This window comes from Orycteropus afer, unplaced genomic scaffold (genome assembly GCF_000298275.1).
Source record: "Orycteropus afer afer isolate SDZICR_OR568_19922 unplaced genomic scaffold, OryAfe1.0 scaffold00498, whole genome shotgun sequence".
NCBI classification, from domain to species: Eukaryota; Metazoa; Chordata; class Mammalia; order Tubulidentata; family Orycteropodidae; genus Orycteropus; species Orycteropus afer.
The window spans coordinates 240,034-259,079 of record NW_006922085.1 but is presented as its reverse complement, the minus strand read 5'-3'; the positions used below and the strand labels follow the sequence as shown (position 1 = coordinate 259,079).

At 46.7% G+C, this 19,046-nt stretch overlaps 1 protein-coding gene across 1 annotated transcript; it reads right to left on the bottom strand.

Annotated features, from left to right (window-relative positions):
* Nucleotides 1-825: 825 nt before the first annotated feature.
* On the bottom strand, nucleotides 826-17,032 carry LOC103209442 (ATR interacting protein). The gene is made up of 13 exons (XM_007955288.2): nucleotides 16,789-17,032; nucleotides 14,252-14,388; nucleotides 11,799-11,969; nucleotides 10,093-10,211; nucleotides 8,794-8,951; nucleotides 7,303-7,398; nucleotides 6,836-6,965; nucleotides 5,974-6,660; nucleotides 2,175-2,311; nucleotides 1,955-2,046; nucleotides 1,732-1,812; nucleotides 1,294-1,546; nucleotides 826-893 (listed from the first exon to the last, which is right to left on the bottom strand). The coding sequence occupies exons 1-13, from the start codon at nucleotides 17,030-17,032 to the stop codon at nucleotides 826-828; spliced, it is 2,373 nt and encodes a 790-aa protein (XP_007953479.1).
* Between the last annotated feature and the right edge of the window lie 2,014 nt (nucleotides 17,033-19,046).

Genomic DNA, 19,046 nt, shown 5'->3' with positions numbered 1-19,046 from the left:
TCTCCCCTAGTGCCCACCTGGGATGGGGACCTATGGCTATTCCCCCCACCCCCCATCTCCCTGGAAGTCTGAACTCACCGCTAACAGGCAGCAATCACTCAGGTCGCACCCCGTCTGGTCTGGTTCTCACTGCTGGCCAGCAATGGTGGGAAGTGAAACACAGCCCAGGCTGCCCAGCTCTCCCCCCGCACCTCTCCCTGCATGAGTAAGACCCGCCTACAGGCGCACATGAACAGGGCCCGCCCTGCTCTTCCTCAGCGGGTCTGTTCTAGGCCTCTTTCACCAGCACCCGTCCCTCCCCTCCCCCTAGTGGTGCCCTAAGGCCATCTCAGATCCACGGTTGTGGGCCAGTCGCTGGCACAGTGCACTAGAGTGCTCTCCCGGGTAGCTCCAGCACTCCCGGGAGCCCCTGCTATGGCCCTTTTGCACCCACCCCTTGGCTCACTTTCCCAGGCCTCTCTAGGTTAGTCCTGTAGTGAGGGCCTGTTGTTCTCAGACACACAATAGTTTCTTTCCATGGCCTCAGCCCAAAACAGTGACTCAGCAATTGCACAAGCATTGCTGGGCTCCCTCTTTGAGGCTGATTAGTTACCATGGACACGGGGTCTCAGCTGTAGCCAGGGACAGGAGGAGGGATCCCAGCCTTCCAAGGGTCCCAGGGTCCTGTGGCATGCTTCCCACTTAGCCAACACAGATAAGACTCAGGAAACACAACACCAAGGCTGGTGTGTTCTCAGCAGAACAGCCATCATAGCTTTTAATAAGTAGATGAAGTGAGGAAAACGGTGGTCGAGGCGCCATCGTGTGGTTGGCTGCTCCTTGGGCTCAGGTACAGTCCATCTCTGGGTCATCCACATCAGTCTCTGCAGCACAGAGGTCGTCCAGGGCTGCCTCTGAACCAGAAAGAATATAGTTTGATGGTGAAGGCCCGAAAGTGCTGGGGACTGGGGCCTCACCTCTCTTCCCCTAATGCCCGCAGGAACTAACTAGTCCCTTTCACACCCAGGCCTTGCTCCCTCAGCTACTGCAAACAAAGTGATACAAAAGCAATTCATGCAGGGCTATTTCTGGAAAAAACGTGGCTCTGCCAGGCCAACTCAACAGATAGGAGCAAAAGGCAGCCCAATGTGATCAGAGAAGAACCAGAGCAGGAGACAATGAGCGTGTACCCAGTGCCGGTAAGGTTGTGGCAGGCAGAGGACTGCTGAAGGCGGACCAGAAGTGGGCCTTGTCCATGAGCTTCAGGGAAAAATGCATGTGCGGGCTGGGCAGGGAGGTGACTTGCCAGCTCACCTTCACAATCTGTCACATCAGGGAGCCCTCGGATCAGTGTGCTGACCCCTGGCATCACCTGATCATACTGGTGCAGGACCTCCACACAGTGCACAGTGAAGAGTTTGTCCTTCTGGGACAGGCTGTGAAGCAGTAGCACTGTGTCCCGCAGACAGCGCACTGTCCGTTTCTGCTGGTCAGTCCTTGGGTGCTCCTCTGCCCTCCGCACTGTCAGCCATTGTCTGTGCAACATCACTGTAAGTGCTCTCACCACCTGGGGTGGGGTGGGGCAACAAGTCAAGTCTACCAGCTTCCTGTGCCCTAAAAACTTGCTCAACTGGGCAGCACGTTTCCTAGTGCCCCAGGTGAGGATGGTTCTGAGTTATGGGCACCAGAGTTAGGAGCATGGTGTCCTTGCACAGCCTCGCTATTGGCTGCTACCTGCCCCTGGTCACTCACCTCCACGTTGCACTGGCAATCAGAGCCAGTGACTGGGGAGGAGGGACTCTGCACACTAAGCTTCGCCAGAAGCCACACCACCTAGGACAAGAACAAGGCTGTGCCATCCTCAGCAGAATGAATTAAAGCTCCCTGTCTCCCTAGGCTGGGAAGGAAAGAAAAAGGTCTGTGGGCCCCGGGGTGGGGTGGTAAGGAATCCCCAGAAGAATCTGGAAATTTTTACCTCTTGTTCCAGCTGGAGCCACTGTTTCTCTGAGGCCACTTTGTCAGGCCTTGACGTGATGTACATGTACAGTAGCAGGAGGAGGCAGCCCTCTGAAAAGGATGCCCCGTCTCACTCAGGACGCCATTCTCACCTAGAGCCCGGGGGACAAGCTGCAGCCACCCTCAGGCCTATAACCCTGTGCCTGCCACAGCCCTCCCCCCACCCCACCTTGTTTCACCTGAGTGGGAACAGAGCTGAGGAGCGAGTTTCTCGTGGTCCACCAAGAGGGAGAGGAGCTCAACAGTCAGCAGCACACTGGGCAGGGGTGTCTCTTGGCTGAGGCACTGTGGTAGTACTGGGAACACACACTGGAACCTAGAAAATAGGCCCAGAGAGACGTGATACCCCCCAACCCCAATTCCACAATTCACCCCTACTTTTCAACAGATATAAGGAGCTCTGGTGGTGTAGTGCCTAAAGCATTTGACTGCTAACCAGAAGGTTGGCAGTTCAAACCCACCAGCCACTCCTCAGAAGGAAGACTGGGCAATCTACTTCTGTAAAGATTTACTGCCTTGGAAACCCAAAGGGGATCACTGTAAGAATCGACTTGACAGCAGTGAGGTTAGTTTTTTGGTTTCAATAGATGTAACAGAAATCAGAGTACATACACCCCCGTTGCCATCAAGTTGATTTCAACTCACAGTGACTCTATAGTAGAATAACCCAAATAATGTTTCCAAAGTTGTAATCTGGTAGCATAGTGGCTAAGACACTTGCCTGCTAACCAGACGGCTGGCGGTTCAAACCCACCAGCCACTCCTCGGAAGGAAGGTTGGGCAATCCTACTTCCGTAGTGATACTGCCTCGGAAACCCAAGGAGGGGTCGCTATGAGTTGGGGCTGACTCGACGGCACATAACAACAACAACAAAGTTGTAATCTTAAGGGAAGCAGATTATCACATCTTTCTCCTGTGGAGCGGCTGTTGGATTTGAACTGCCAATCTTGTGGCTAGCAGCCCAGCAGTTTCACCACTGCACCACTACAAATCAAAAAACCAAACTCACTGCCATCGATTCCAACTCATAGTGACCCCCTTTGGGTTTCTGAGGCAGTAAAGCTTTACAGAAGTAGATTGCCCAGTCTTCTTTCCGTGGAGGGGCTGGTGGGTTTGAACCACCAACCTTCTGGTTAGCCGTCAAATGCCTTAGGCACCAAACCACCAGAGTGGGGCAGCATGAAGAAGAGACCAACTTGGATTCAAATGTTGGCCTCTCTACTGCCTACTTGCTACAAAACTTGTTTCCTCCATTCTTGGTTACTGGGGGTAGGAGCAAACAGTGCAAAAAAAAAAAAAAAAAAAAAATTGTCATGTGAAAACATGGGTACTAACCTTCACTATAGGTAGGACTGCCAAAGCTGACAGGCCCTCACCTGGCATAGTGTCCCCCAGTAAATGGGAGGACTTCCTGGACCCAGGATGCCTGGGCCCTCAACACACAGCTCCTGGGCTCTTTTCTGCCTCTGCCCCCAAAATAGGGATGCAGGTTAGAACCTGGTGTGAGAAACATTCTGTCTGCTGACTGGCTGAGGCTCCTTGGCCAGTCAGTGACACGTGTTCTTGGCTACAGCTGGATCCTGAGACCACTCAGAACAAGGAAGACCATTTCTCTCCACTGTCAAAAACCATGACTCTTCTGCTGGCAAGCGTGAGATGTCTATTGTGGGCCTGTGCACCAGTCAGGGGCTGTGGGCACACTCTCACCCAGGTCCAGGAACAAAGGTACAACTTTTACCAAGGACTCAAGTTCCAACACAACCACTGCTGTTTACTCAGTCCACACAACTCAATCCTCATGGCTGTGGGAGTGTGAGGGAGGACTGGGTGGGGAGAGGGGCAATTCTAAAACATCCTTTGGTTCTGGCTTCCTACATATCCCTTCGTGTCTCTGCAGTGTTTGAGCAGAGGGCATATTCCTAAATATGGGCCAAGAATAGTCCTCAGTACATCCCTAGGAAGCAAGGTCTCATACTATTTTGGGTGAACTAATTTAAGAACAAATTCTGAACAGGAAAGCTGCTACATGTTCTTCAGCTGCCAGGGAGAGTGGGACTTTATCGAGAACGAAATTTAACCTGATTGTTACCTGATTTCATTATTTGGCTAGGAGTGGTCCCTAACTAGTCTACTAGGGCCCCTGAAACTATCCTCAAGAAAAACTCATCTTTATGTACAACACAACAGTTTCCAACCTTCTTTCTGAATGAAATTGGTGGGTCCTATCTGTGCAAAAGGAGCTCTGGTAGCATAGTGCCTAAGGCACTTGACTGCTAACCAAGAGGCTGGTGGTTCAAACCCACCAGCCACTCCTCGGAAGGAAGGCTGGGCAATCCTACTTCCGTAGTGATAACTGCCTCGGAAACCCAAGGAGGGGTCGCTAGGAGTCGGGGCCGACTCGATGGCAAATAACAACAACAACATTTGTGCAAAACCCCCTCCGGTCCCAATCCCTGGGGGGACAACCCTGAACCCTTAGGACTACAACAGATGCAGTAGGAACAAGAGAAGAGTGGATGATTTGCTCTAAAGCCTAGATAGGTGAGGACCCCCCCCACCCCCCATCTGTAAGGCTACTGAGAACTGAAGATGCTGCAGCCTTCCCGGTTACCTGATTGTATCACACAAGTGCTTTCAAGCCTTGACAGTGCACCTGTCCTGAGCTTTCACTCTAAGATGGACAGGAAGCTGCATGTAGCGGGGTTCAGCCTAAGCATGTAGAGCATAAAGGAATTCTGAAGAGAATCGAAGGAGGTGGTGCATGATTATGATCAACGTCAATGGCACAAGAGACTAACACCTGGCCTGAAAGCCACCCTCACCCCCAGGATGCTCCCTCTGGAGCTTCAGTTAAGTTTCCCTACCTTGAAACAGGGTTTACTCACTCAACAAATAATGACTGAGTGCTTGCCATCAGGCTCTGTACAAAGTGTGAGGATGCAGGGCTGTGAGGGTTTCACATGAGCTGTGAATGGCAGGCACGTCAGTGGCTTATAGTGCACCCATTCAATGGCTGTTTTTGAATGTCCTATTGACAAGATCACTAGGAATGGAATGTTGATGTATCTGCCAAAAGAACTGGTAAAATGTGGTTTCTGGAATTCACTTGTTTAACAAATATGAAACAAGCATTCAGCTACTATGAACTGGGCCCTGCCAGGCACCTGGACGACGGCTCTGCCCACCACCATGCAGCTCACACTGCACTGCAGTATGGTGTCCAGTTCTGACTGCCACATGCAGGATGGTTGAGACCAAATAGAAGCCATGTAGATGGTAACCAGGATCCTGAAGTGTTTCAGGAAATGGGAAATGTTGAACTGAGAGATAAGACGACTTAAAATGTGTATACTCAGTGGAATCACTTCAACTGGCCCCTTGGTGGAGTGCCAAGGGGGGATGAGATTACTGGACGCGGGTAGGAATTCTGGAGGCCCTGGAATCCTAAACTAGGATATGTGCTAACAGTGCTCATTAGCTAGCTTCAAGAGTGAAGCTTCCAATAAACCTTAAGAGGAGCGAGCAACGTGTGGCTTGTGCCGGCAGAATGTTGTACAGGTACCCAGCAGGTCAGCTTGTGGGCTGCAGACCTTTCCCACATCCTCTGCTTCTTTAGGGAATCCACCAAATGAAATGTGGCTGTGGCTGTGTGGCTTTCACCTGATACATGTCCCAGGTTCAAAGGCCTCTTGGTTCAGCCTTTGTCCTGGGGTGCAGGGCATTCTTCCACGGTAGCTAACAGCCTCCTTTTATCATGTGTGCCTTCGGCTTACCTGCTGTATAGAGGCAGAATTAAACCAAACAGACCACTTCCTTGGTTCTCCCAAGACCTGGCCCCACTTCCCATCACTTCAGTACTCCCTGAACTTAGCAGTGTAAACAAATCAAGGATGTGAGCAAAGTACAGGGGTCACAAATAGCCTATCAGAGGTCAGGTAAGACCCACAAAGTAGCGTGACTCCCATGCTGCATTATACCTGGGCAACAAATCAAAGGAAGCATTTTCTGCTAACTTCACCAAAACCTTAATGCACTGGCTCAGGATACTGGCTCGGTGAGTTGTTGCTACAGAAGAGAAAGCCAAGAGGTGAAGAAGCATCTTCAATAGTGGGTGTTGGGCTTGGTCATCAGTAATCCCTTTTGGAGCTGAGGTCACATCTCCATGACTGTGTCTGTGAACTGGGCTCTTGTTTCCTTCCCCAGAAGCAGTGTTAGCCCCCATTCCTGACAATAAGAGACTGACGACTGCTCTGCTGTGGCACACCAGGTGCTGAAGAATGCTAAGTGAAGCCACAGAGAAACTTTCCAAGCTGCAAAGTGAGTCCTCAGGGCTGGCCTCCGGCCCTGAGCTCACGCAGGAGGAATGTGTTGGTGAGTCCCCAGGTGCTCCGCTTCTCTTGGCTGCTGCCAAATCCTGCAGAGCCTGGCAGTGTGAGCCAATGAAGAACTGGACAAGGGGGAGAAGATGCACAGCTCCAGGAAGCTGGCAGAGTGGAAAGGTCCTTCTGCCTTCCTCTGCTGGGTCTCGGTCACACGAACCTTCACTCCTAGCAACCAGATTCAGTCCAGTGAATGCCAGGTTCTGTGCTTCTCTCAGGGCTGAGAAGGAAAATGACCCCTCACGAAAACCTGTGGTCCTGAGGCCTGAAATACCAGCCAAGTTACTGGTAATAAACACAAAAGAAAAGAGACAAGTGTGGGATGGAGAGAAGGTCGAGGGTCCCAAACAACCTCCCTGCTAAACTCTCTAGTCTCCCAGCCTGACCCAGCCCACAGACCTCCCAGAAAGGGGCTGGCTTTCTCATTCCCAGATGAGCTTTTTAGGAGCCTTGTGCTTACCTGCCAAACCCTGGTGGCTGTAAAGTGGTGCCAGCAGGAGCTTCAGAACAACTGCTCAGGAGGTGGCACAGACCTAGGGATGACCCTGGGATCAAAGGCTGCTTCAGAAGCAGGTTTATCAAAATGGAACCTGGAGAAAAGAAGATGATTCTAGAAGGTTCTGACAGGGGAGGCTTTTTCTAGGGCCTCAGAAGGAAAATCTGGGGATTGCTTGGCCACCAACAATCTTCTAAGCTAAGGACCTACTGGAACACCTGAAGGCTCTGGGACACACCTGCTCTTGGCCCTTTCCCTTTTATAAAGTCATCTGCTTAAGTCACAGATTATCACTCCTCTCAACTCTCTGTAGTGCTGGGCTCTCTGGTTTTCAGAGCCCCAGACAGTTAGTTCCTCAGGTGATCGTACTGTGGACCCAGCCTTTGAAGAGGCCAGTCAGAGCCATACAAGCGGAGCAGGCACTTTGGTACCTTGAGTGTCTGATCTCTGCATCCAGCTGTCAACAAGAATTTTCTGGGCATCTTCTTGTTCTATGGATTCAACTCCCAGACTATAGGTCTTATTTTCTGAAATGAGATAAAATAAAAAACACAGTTATCTCAGAAACTCTCATGTGTAATGTATTTTAAACAAAGTCAAATTGTCCTAATTCTTCAACCTTGGGTCAAAATAAGAGCTGGAACAGCTCAATGAACCCTCATATACTTTGTCTTCCTCATGTGAAACACAAACTTGCACAGGGAATGAATATAAATTTGCCACACTGTAAAATGAAACAATAGAATAAAAATGGTAACTATTAATACTTATGTGGTGCTTATTACATGCCAGTCACTGTTTGAAGAGTTTTATACATATTAGTTCATTTGTTGTTCATAGAACAGAAGAGGTGTTATCATTAGCCTTATTTTACAGGCAGAGAAAGGACTTTCCCAAAGTCACATAAGCCAGTATGTGTTGTGAGTGGAGCTCACATCCAGACTGTTGGGCTCCACTGCTTGCTTGTGACACTATCCTATACTGTTTAATTACTAGATGCCAAAAATGTGAATGGGCTGCAGTTTCTCAGAGGTGCCACAATGGCCAATAATTAAAAAGGGGAGAGAGAGGCAATGTATCTGAGTCATAAGATAAACTGGCACAATAGTCTCAGTGTGGAAATGGGTTAGATTGCTTCTCTTCAGAAAGCAGCAGCATGCCCTCAGGCTGGACTAGCCATATAAGCTTATGGCTAAAAGGAGCACATGTCCCTGAACACTAGCTGTGTTTCCATCATGGTCAATGGATGCTGACTGGGGTAGCGTTAAAATATTGTTGTTGTTATATGCTGTCGAGTCGGCCCCAACTCATAGCAACCCGTCCTTGGGTTTCCGAGGTGGTATCGCTATGGAAGTAGATTGCCCAACCTTCCTTCTGAGGAGTGGCTGGTGGGTTTGAACCGCCAGAGCTCTGGTTAGCAGTCAAGTGCCTTAGGCACTATGCCACCAGAGCTCCAGTTTTAAAATATGCCTGCAAATTCTTTGATATGCTTCCCTTCAAAAGGTGAATTCTAGTTTCCTTTCCCTTGAACGTCATCCAGGTGGACTGACTCGCTTCTAACAAATAGAATGTGGCAGAAGTGATGCTATGTGACTTCCAGAGCTAGACCATGGAAAAGGTAAGTTCCACCTGGCTCTCTCTGGCTTTGCTCACTCTACAGGAAACCATCCACCATGCCATAAGGACCTTCAAGCAGACCTATGGAGGGGCCCCCATGTGGAGAGAAATCCACGTGAGTAAGTCACCTGGGAAACAGATTTGTCAGCCCCAGTGAAGCCTTCACCTGAATCCAGCCATAGCCGAGACAAGCTGTCTCCATTACAGCTTGTTAGAATTGCTGACACAGTAATATTATTGATGTTTTAAGGTATAAATTTGGGTAATCTGTTACACAGAAACAGATGACTAATATACTGACTTACCCTCTCTGCCCACCAGGGACTTGTATCCTGGCTCTGTCTGGCTGGGATGGGGAAGGGACATGTTAGCGCTAAAAGACTCCTTTGTAGGGAAAGATGTTTTTCCAAATTGTGGAGAACATGCTTCTTGCTTTATAACCATGGAAGGACTCTTCCTAGGACTGGAAAAAGTTAACTATGAAAGCAAAGCAGTGATTCTGCTAAAACCACTTAAAATAGTTATAAAACTTGTAACAACAAGCTTTAAACCTTCTCAAATCTAAGTGTTTTAAATAAAGATTTTATCTTTTATATATTTATATTATTTGTCAAGACAGCAATGTAAAATTCTAGACATTTTGATCCAAGTTGTTAGAAAAGTCATATATTTCTCTATTTTAATCATCCCCAAAATATTAGCCCTAATCTCTACTGTACTATTTCCAATATCACAAAACATCTTATTGATTAGAACAACCTCTTTTTCATAGCCAGGGACTCAATCCAAAAACTTCCAATAGAAAAGGATCTATCAGAAGGTGTGTGGTGTTTTATAACTTGAAAATTTAGCAAATCTCTCAGTGCCAGTGTCTTTACCCTAGAGAGGCAGTCTTAACTCTCTAATCTGGAGTTTGTAACAATGTAAATATGCTGGGTGGAAATGTTGAGGCCCCTCTGTTAGTGATGTGTGAAGAGGTGAGGATGGTCCCCTTCAGCTCTCATGTCTTACATAGACTATGCATAGGCTAAGAATGCAATTTAAGATCCTGCCCATTATGGGCAAAGGCCTATTCAGAGGCAGGATGTTCAAGACCAGAGACAGATGCCTTGATCACGCTGTAGACATTTCAAGGCTGACACTGACAGTGTGCTAGACTTTTCTAGCAGCACCTAGAGGGCAGGACATAGACCACTAACAAGCTGACCACACACCTGGCAACAAAAGGCAGGGAGGGGCTCTTGGACAAAGATTCTAGGGTAGCAAATGAGAAAAATTTCCAAGTAGCTGGCAGCACTGGAAAATATTCGTGCATGGGCAAAAAATTCCAACTTTTTCTAGTTTAGCTCAAATAAATCTAATACCAAGAAACTGGGTTTATCAAGGCCTATATAAGAAGAATCACTTCTAGAGTGCTGGGCCTTTATGATACAATGCCTAAAGCACTGCAGTCTCATTCAAACTGCCCTTGAGTCCTTCAGGAAAGAGGATCTCTGCCCAGGTGGCAGAAGTCTTGGCCTTCGTTCAGGACTTCCCTGACATTGTTATTTAGTCTGTTTAAAATACAATGCAAAACTGAACTCTCCCTCCTGCATCATCATTACCTGAGGTGGGAAATGGGTGGTGCAACCAGTTTATTTGCTCGTTCACTGCTTTGAAGCTTTGTCCTTAATTCATTCATCTCTGCATCTTTAAACTGGAGTTCAGACTGCAATGATTGGAGCTGGAAGGCACATAAAACAAAGATACTCGTCTATCGTATAGTCAAAAATAGGTCTGGGCTTCAAACTCTCAAGCTAATAAAGGAAAAACAATAGCAACTAAGTATGAAAGTCTGCTATGATATAAATGTCCTAAAATGCCAAACTTTATTTAGCCTTCTTCCTGAAAGAATGGCATGGTGCTCTAAAAAGTGATTTTGACTCAGACTATTCTGAGGATAGTTTGTGAGGGTTCAAATACCAGCCCCACCATATACTTAGCCTCTCTGAATCTTAGCTTATCTATAACATAATCTCTATTCCATCATGGTTGAGGGGATTAAATAAGAATAATGTGATGTATGTAAAATGCCTGGCACAGAGCTTGGAGAGGTGCGGTATCTCAGCAGCAATGTGTTGACCTTTTAGTGAACGTACTGGTGTACAATTCCAGGTCTTCTTGCAAGTTTGGGTAGAGTATTTGGAATAGTGTCACCAAAACCCTGTGTGGTGTGGGGAGACCTGATGCTTTGGCCCCAAGTGCCTAAGAGTCCATAGTAACTGCCATCATTCACCAAACACATTCCATGCCAGACACAGCACCAGACACAGTAGGTGCAGGAGCTGTTCTTCTCCCAACAAACTTTCTGATTATTTCCTGGGACAGATAAAGGCAAAGAGCCATGGCACTTAAGTCATTAGCCTGAGATCACCACTTGCATATGATGAGGACTGAATTCAAATTCCTGTTCGACTGCAAATCCCAGGCTTTTCATCACTTATAAGGAAAGTCGTTACTGTTATTAGTGCCAGCACAGCTAAATGCTTTAAATGTTTACTAAGTTCGCTGAGTGAACTAATGGCAGAATAAGACTTGTGTCTCTGAGACTACAACATGGAGAAGTGCTGAAGGAAAGTGGTGGTACATACTGGATACTTACTTACTGTTTTTCTTCCCAGAACAGCATCTCCTTCCCCCTGAGAAACACTTTGAGTGGGAGTTGCCATCTCGTTGGTTACAGAGACTGGTCCAGGGATAGGCAACTGACATGTGGTAGATTAATCATAGCCTTCGCCAGAATTTTAAAACCTCAGATGAGGGAGCTCAGGTCTTAACTCTGCTCTAGAGCTACAAAATGTGAGCCCGGGAGCTCCTGGAGACCACATTCCCTACCATAAGGATGAAGCCTATAGTGTAGAGGAAAAAGATGAGTTCTAGCAATGTCTTGAGTCATTTGAAGCCCTATATCCCTGCTTTTCCCAGACTTGGTTATGGAAGCCAACGCATTCACTTTTGGCCTAAGCTAAGTCAACAGAGTTCCTAGAGAAAGGGCCTTAACTTAGTCTGCTTCTCAAAATCTTAAACTAGTGATTTATTTCTGCCAAGACCAACTGCCACAGAAAAGTAGAATTTCATCTAAGTCCTTTTCCAAACCACATGCAAAGCCTGGAAAAAAGTACATGGCAAGTAGTTGATAGCACAAAGAACTTAAAGTTTGTTGAAATCTTCCTGGAAGATTTACAGGCAACTTTGATCACTGCTTCTAAAGGAACTCAGCAAGCAGGCAAAGCTGGTATCTATAACATGCAAAACAAATATTCTGGGTCACCTTTTTGGAGAATTCCTTTTCTTTGTCATTCAGTGCTTGAGCTTTCTCTTGCTCAAGAAGGAAATGTGATCGTTTCTGCTCCTCTAGAATGGATTCTGTTTGATGCAGTGAGTCCCGCAAAATTTTAATTTCTCCATTTTTAATGAGGACGTCTTCTTCCATTGCCTTCAGCTGTAAATCCCAAATCAATTTTGTGAGAAGTTTGCAAGAGAATATTACGTATGTACTTGCTTTAAAGTGTTGCTTTAACATGAAAGGAGTCCCTTATGTGGTGATACAAATGATCAATGTACACTGAAGGGTTGGAGGCTGAAGTCCACCTAGGGGAGCCTCAGAAGAGACTTGGCAATCTACTTCTGAAAAATCAGCCATTGAAAACCTGATGGAATGTCTACTCTGACACATGTTGTGTTGGCCCAAGTTGGAAATGATGCAAAAGTAATTGGTTTGTTTTTTTTTTTTAACATGTAGCTGGGGAGAGGGAGAAAGCACAGAAAAACATATCCTAGAGACTAATGAGTGCTCAAAATACATCTGTGCCAACCAGTCTTCACCATGGTCTGCTAGTCCCATTCATGGGACAGCTGATTTTCAGCAGGACAGCCTAGGGATACACTTGCCATTCACTCATTCAGCTACATTAGGCTCTGATAAACAGTGTGGGCCACATACTTCACAGAACTTAAATATCACATGTTTCTGGTTTCCCTAGAGAGCTACTGAAAAATGATCATGTGAAGGATGACTGCTTTCTGGCAAAGCTACTAATGAAAACAGCAAGTATTATGATGTTGCACTCATCATACGAAGATAAAAAAACAAACTCACTGCCATTGAGTTGATTCCAATTCATAGCGACCCCCATTGAGTTTCCAAGGCTGTAAATCTTTTTATTTTTATTGTGATTTGGGTGAAAATTTACAGAGCAAATTCACTTTCCATATAGCAGTTCACATATACTTTGTCTCATGACATTGACCACAATTTACCCCAATGCAAAGGTTCCCCTCCCACTTCCTCCCGATAGTTACCTCTTCCCTGTGTCCATCCCTCCATGCACTCCTGCCCCCTGAGCTGTCTCTCTGTGCATTAACAACCTTATTTCTCCCATGATTGTTCTCTCCAAGGAGTGTATCTACCTCAGGTACATGTTCAACTCCTATGCCTGTCTTTTGTTTGCCTGGAAGTCACAGATGTGGGTTCAATTCCACACCTGAAGGGCAGCTAGGGGCCATAGTCTCAGTGGTTCCACCAGGCTCTATCGGACCAGCAAACCTGGTCCCGCCCCTTTTTTTTTCCTCAAATGATTTTGAGTTTTGTTCCACATCGTTCTCCCTCTCTATTCCTCTATCCAGGATCTTCTACATAGATCCCCTTCCAAGTGGTTGACAGTGGTAACCGGGCACCATCTAGTTCTTCTGGTCTCATAGTTGTATAGGCTGTGGATTGCATGGTGTACCAGTCACTAGGACTAATTGTTTCCATGAATCTTTGGTTTTCGTCTTTCTTCTTTGCTCTGGACAAGGAGAGACCCGTTGTTGCATCTAGATGGCTCCTTGCAAGCTTTGAAGATCCCAGTCACTACTCGCTAAAGTGGGAGGTGGAACAATATTTTGTGTAGTATGTTATGCCAATTGAGTTTGATGTCCCCTGTGACTATGGTCCCGAGCCCACCAGCTCAACTACTTGGTCCCTCTGGGTAGCTGGCTGTGATCAAGAAGTGACTGCAACCTTGTCCCTTGTCAGCTCTACTATATACCTGGGAATTCTTACAGATCATACAAATACACTTATAGGACCAATATCTCCAAGGCTGTAAATCTTTATGGAAGCAGACCATCCCATCTTTCTTCCACAGAATGGCTGGTGGGTTCAAACCTGTGACCTTTTGATTAGCAGCTAAATCCCTTAACCATTATACAACCAGAGCTCCTTTCATATGAAGATAACATGCTATAAATTTATTTCACTGCTATAACAGAAAAAGCTTGTATCTCTTTTTGGAACTGCTATACAGCGTTTCTTGCTTTGGCTGTTAGGAATCTGAGCATTTAGTTTATTTCAGCCTAAGTATTCTAGTGTTCTTTCCCCAGCCTTCCTTCATTTCATCCCTCAATTAACCTGGGCCCTTGTTTTAAAATTTTTGTATATTTTACTGTATGATGTTGTGTAATACATGATTAAGTGAATGAATTAGCTATAATACCAAACCAAAAACCAAACCCACTGCCATCATGTTGATTTCTACTCATAGCAACACTTTAGGGCAGAGTAGAACTGCCCCTTAGGGTTGTAAGGCTATAAATCTTTACAGAAGCAGACTGCCTCATCTTTCTTCCATGGAGAAGCTGGTGGGTTCCAGCTGCTGACTTTTAGGTTAGCAGCCAAATACTTTAACCACTATGCTACCAGAGCTCCTTTTAGCTATAATAAGCATAAGTCAAATCACTTACCTTTTCTTTAAGTTCTTTGTATTGTGCCTGAAGTATCTCCAATTCAAAATTATCTTTAATTGGCATACTTTCTCTGCTTTTTCCTGCCACATGTTTATTTTTTGACATGCCATCTATTCTGGGGACCTTATGTACACCTGTAAAACATAGTTCCCATATACATGTCAGGACCCAACATTTCCCCATTTTTGCCAGGCAATACTGAGAAGAAACTCTTGAAAGCAAATTATAGAAAGATCTATTAAGCAATATAGGTATTTTTCAACCTAAGAGCATGATTTAAACTCAAGATACTGATGAAATAAAGGTCCTGCTACCACCTTCTACCCTCCACCCACCCCCAGAGTCTCATATAAGGGCTAAAGGGTGATGTGAATGCTTCAATGAGCAGAACTCAGTGATCTATTATTCAAAAATATTTACTGAGTACCTATAACATGCCAGGCACAATGTTAGACTCTAATGGTACAAAAGTAAGCAACACTGGATACAGTCCTTATACTCATGGAGCTTACAGGACATTCAATAAATAATCATACAAATAAATGCAAAATTACAACTGTGATAAGAACTGCAGAGGAGAACAAATACAAGAAAGCCTGTAATAGGGGTTTGACCCAATCAGAATGACTGGAAGCCTTCTCCAAGGAAGTGATGACCAAGCTGAGAGATGAAGAACAAGCAGGACTTGGTTTTCTAGTGCTGCCATAACGACAGAAAATGTTAAGTACTGGCTTTAAATTAAGAAGGCCTGTTGTGGAGGCTAGAAGTCCAAATCAGGGCACCAGCTCTAGGGGAGGTGACTTCCTTGTTGGTAGCCCCAGGGATTCTTTGTTTTGCAGACGTTTCCTCACTTGGTCTCTTATTCCTCTGTCTATTCTGCTCTTTTTGTAAAACACACTCAGAGGGATTAGGTTTAGGACTCATCCTACTCTGGTATGATGTCATTACATAACAAAAGAAAACCCTTATTTCCAAATAGGCTCATATTTACAGGTACAGGGGTTAAGACTTTAATATAACTTTCTGGGAAACAATTCAACCTGTAACACCAGGTAAGTGAGGATGGGGAATGGATGGAAAGGTCAATGTGTAAGAAACAGTAAAGTGTAAAGTGCCTGTGTTATAAGGAAGTGGAGAAAATCCAAGGAATAAAGGAAAGTCAGTGTGATTAGAAGCCAGAGAGTGTGTGGGAGGGCTGGAGCATGTTAGGCCTTGCAGGCCAGGTTAAGGATTTTGGTCTTTATTCTAGAAGCAGTGGGAAGTCATTAAAGGGCTTTCAGCAGAGATGTTCGATATGTACATGTGTACATGTAACTGTGTGAGATACAGCTAGATTCCAGTTTCGAAGAGATCACTCTGGTTATGATATGAACTGTGACTTGTAGGGAGTCAAGACAGGTAATGGGGAGACAATTTAGCAGACTATTGTCCAGGGGAAGGATGATGATAGCACAGATTAGGGAGATGGGAGAGAAGTAAAGAGGATAGATTCCAGACATAAGATTTAAAAAGTACAGATGACAGGATATAGAAAAGAAATAGATGTAGGGCTGAGGAAGGGGGACCACTGGATGAAGAGCTGTGCTAGTCACTGTCATGTGGAACACTGTTATTGAATGTTTCCTCAGTGTTGACTTTGCCAGGTACTGTGTTAAGAGGGGAACTGGGAATGGTTGAGTTTAAGAGGCCTATGAGACACCCAGGGAGCTCTCGTGGCGTAGTGCCTAAGACATTTGGCTGCTAACCAGGAGGCTGGTGGTTCAAACCCACCAGCTACTCCTCAGAAGGAAGACTGGACAATCTACTTCTATAGAGATACCATCTTGGAAACCCAAGGACGGTTGCTATGAGTCGGGACGACTTGAGGGCAGTAAGTTTGGTTTTGGTTTCTGGTGAGACATCCAAGTAGAGATGCAAGGTGCCCTCAAAACTCCTCTCTTTCTGGGAGCCCTACAAGACTCATCCTCCACCCTCCTCCTCCCACTATTTACAAGGTAAGCTCCATAAGGAAGGGTCTTTGTCTTTTGTCCATTGCTAGGTCTACTGCAGTTCCTAACATTTGGGCACCTGGCACAAAGTAAGTCATTTTATTGGTTATATAAAAGAGTAAGTCCTTTTCATCTCTCACCTCCACCACTGCCCAAGGAGGGCAGTGGGCTTTTTAAGATCTAAAGCTTTCCAAACCTGTCCCCAAGAGTAGGTAGTGATGGTTCTGGTGGTGGTGGTAGTCCTGTTCCAAGGATCTTTGCTCAGAACCAAGAACTGTGTGGACAGAACTTTATACCGCAGTAAAAGGCTAACCTAGCTTTCTATGTTTCAAGTCAGCTGTTTGACATTACTGATACAGTTCTCCCTCAAATCAAAGGACCTTCTGGACCACAACGTCTGCTTAAATCGGTATTACTATTTTTAATAAAGATGAAGAGGCAGTGTAGGAGCTAGAGATCCGGGCAGCGGTCGCCGTGCGGTTCCGAAGCCGCGGCCGTCAGGGGTCGTCACTATTCTCTGGGGTAAAGGCCCCGAGGCGCACTCACTGGACGTGTCCCGAGCTGCAGCTGGGCATTGGCTCAGGGCCTGTGACGCAAGGGTGTCGAGCTCCTCGAGGTCGTCGGCGGTGAAGTCCCCGTGCGCGCCGAAAGGGTCTTCGAGGTCCAGAGCGGCCGCAGGAAAGCCCTTGGCCCGCTTGCTTGGGGGTTGCCCGGCGCCAGGCGGCGGGCCAGGGCGAGGTGCCGGGGGCCCGCTCCTCCTCCTGATGCCGGGAGCGGGGATACCAGCCATGCCTCCCGCGGGTCCCAAGTCTCCGAGGGCCCTGAGCCGCCTGATGGCCGCGAGGCTGGGGGATAAGGGGGATAAACCAACTAACCGCCCGCGCGCCGCCGGTCGCCTCAGCCGCTAGTGCCCTGCCCCCGAGCCCTTGAGCCAATTACCTGCTAGCTAGCGGACGCGAAGGAATGACAACATCTTCGTGCGCCGCTGCTCTCAGCCGAGCTCCCGTCCCTCTTAGTCAGGACTCGTCATTCTTAGCTGAGCCCTGGTGGCGTTCTTCCCCTCCTAGGTCCGCCACGCCCGACCTTGAGATTCTAGCAGGTGGAATTCTGTAGGTCTGCGGGGAGGACCAGGGGCGGCACGACCTCAGTTATCCATGTTGCAGGTCTGAGACGCACTTGCTCGGCCAAGCGAATGAGTCTGAACACTCCCTCCTTGGCACCCCGTGGGGTCCACAGAAGCTCAGGAGGAGTTCACTTTGACATTCATATGTATGTGTTTGGATGGAGGCAGGCAGCGATCAAAGTGTGACCTCTGCAGTGGCCTTATAGATGAGGCTCAGAAGATCAAGCCAAGCTCCTTGGAAAGTGGTACCTGGGCTGTACCTGTAGCAGGATGAGTAGGGGTTAGCTAGATAAGTGGGTAGAAGGCAGGCACACAAGGCTGCTCAGAGACAAAAATTCAACCCTAAATGGAGGCCACACAGAGACCACACAAGTGCTAGTTAGACGTTATCTATGGCAAAGAGAGAAGTCTTCACAGAGGAGCAAGGATTAGAGCTAGGCTTGAGCACGTGACAAGAGTTTATGGGGCATCAGTTGTGGTAGGGTTGTTGTTGTTATGTGCTGTTGAGTTGGACCCGACTCATAGCAACCCCTCCTTGGGTTTCCAAGGCAGTATCACTACGGAAGTAGATTGCCCCATCTTCCTTCCGAGGAGTGGCTGGTGGGTTTGAACTGCCGGCTTTCTGGTTAGCAGTCAAGTGCCTTAGGCACTACGCTACCAGAAATAGAGGTTTGGTGTTGGTGAGTAATAGAGGCAAACTCTCCATCCTTTTGTACTCAGCGCCAAGTTTAACCTGCCTACCTCCTGTGAATATTTGGGAGAGCAGTAAATGAAAGGCAGATTGCTGTCAGGGCCTAGAGGGTTTTGACTACCTAAGGAGCTTAGAATATATTGAGGCAACTGATGATTTTCCTCAGATAAATGCTAAAATAACTGAAGTTTTAATTGTTGCAGATCTCTAATCCTGGAAAGGGACAGGACTGTGCTTCATTTGTACAAATAAAAGAGAAGTAGCTTGCTCCTAGGGGCAGTATGCTGGCACTCGAACTCAGGCTGTTCTCAGCAGCACCCAGGTTGAGTATATCCAGCAAGCCCACATAGGGAATGCCTAAAGCCCAAAGAAGGTGCTGCTGGTTGTGCAACTTTCTTAAACAGGTTCAAAGCAGACTAATATCTTTGGTTAATATTAACTACATTACAGCCATTAATGTACATTAACACAGGTTTAAATCTTTTCGTCTTTAGTTGGCAAATCTCAGATTCTGTAGTCCCTTTGCAAACACATTTTCAGAGAAACTTTAATTTTTCCCACAGTTGTAGCAAGGGCCTGAAGGGGAAATCCAAGGACTTGTGCCTCTGAATCAAGTCGTGCAATAAACTGTCTTTGTCCTTCTGGAATTTGCATTTTAATCTACATTTTAATCAGGGGTGGTAGATAAACAACCAGGCAGGAGAATAAAACAGAGTGAGACATTGGAACTGCTGAATTATAGTCAGGGAGGTGCTCACTATTGTTTCAGTTCTCTTAACTGAAAGTGAGGGAGTGTCCAGTATTTCCATGGAGAGTGTGACAGGCATAAAAATCACTGAAAACACAGTGAAGGCAGTAGCTTGATTGCAACACAGGCCCCTGTGGCTGAAGAAGTGGATCAGGGGGACCAGAAGTAATCAGAGGGGAAGATGTGAGGTCCAGATCCCCCAGGACCCGATTGGTCATTCTACGGCTTTTACCACTGAAGAT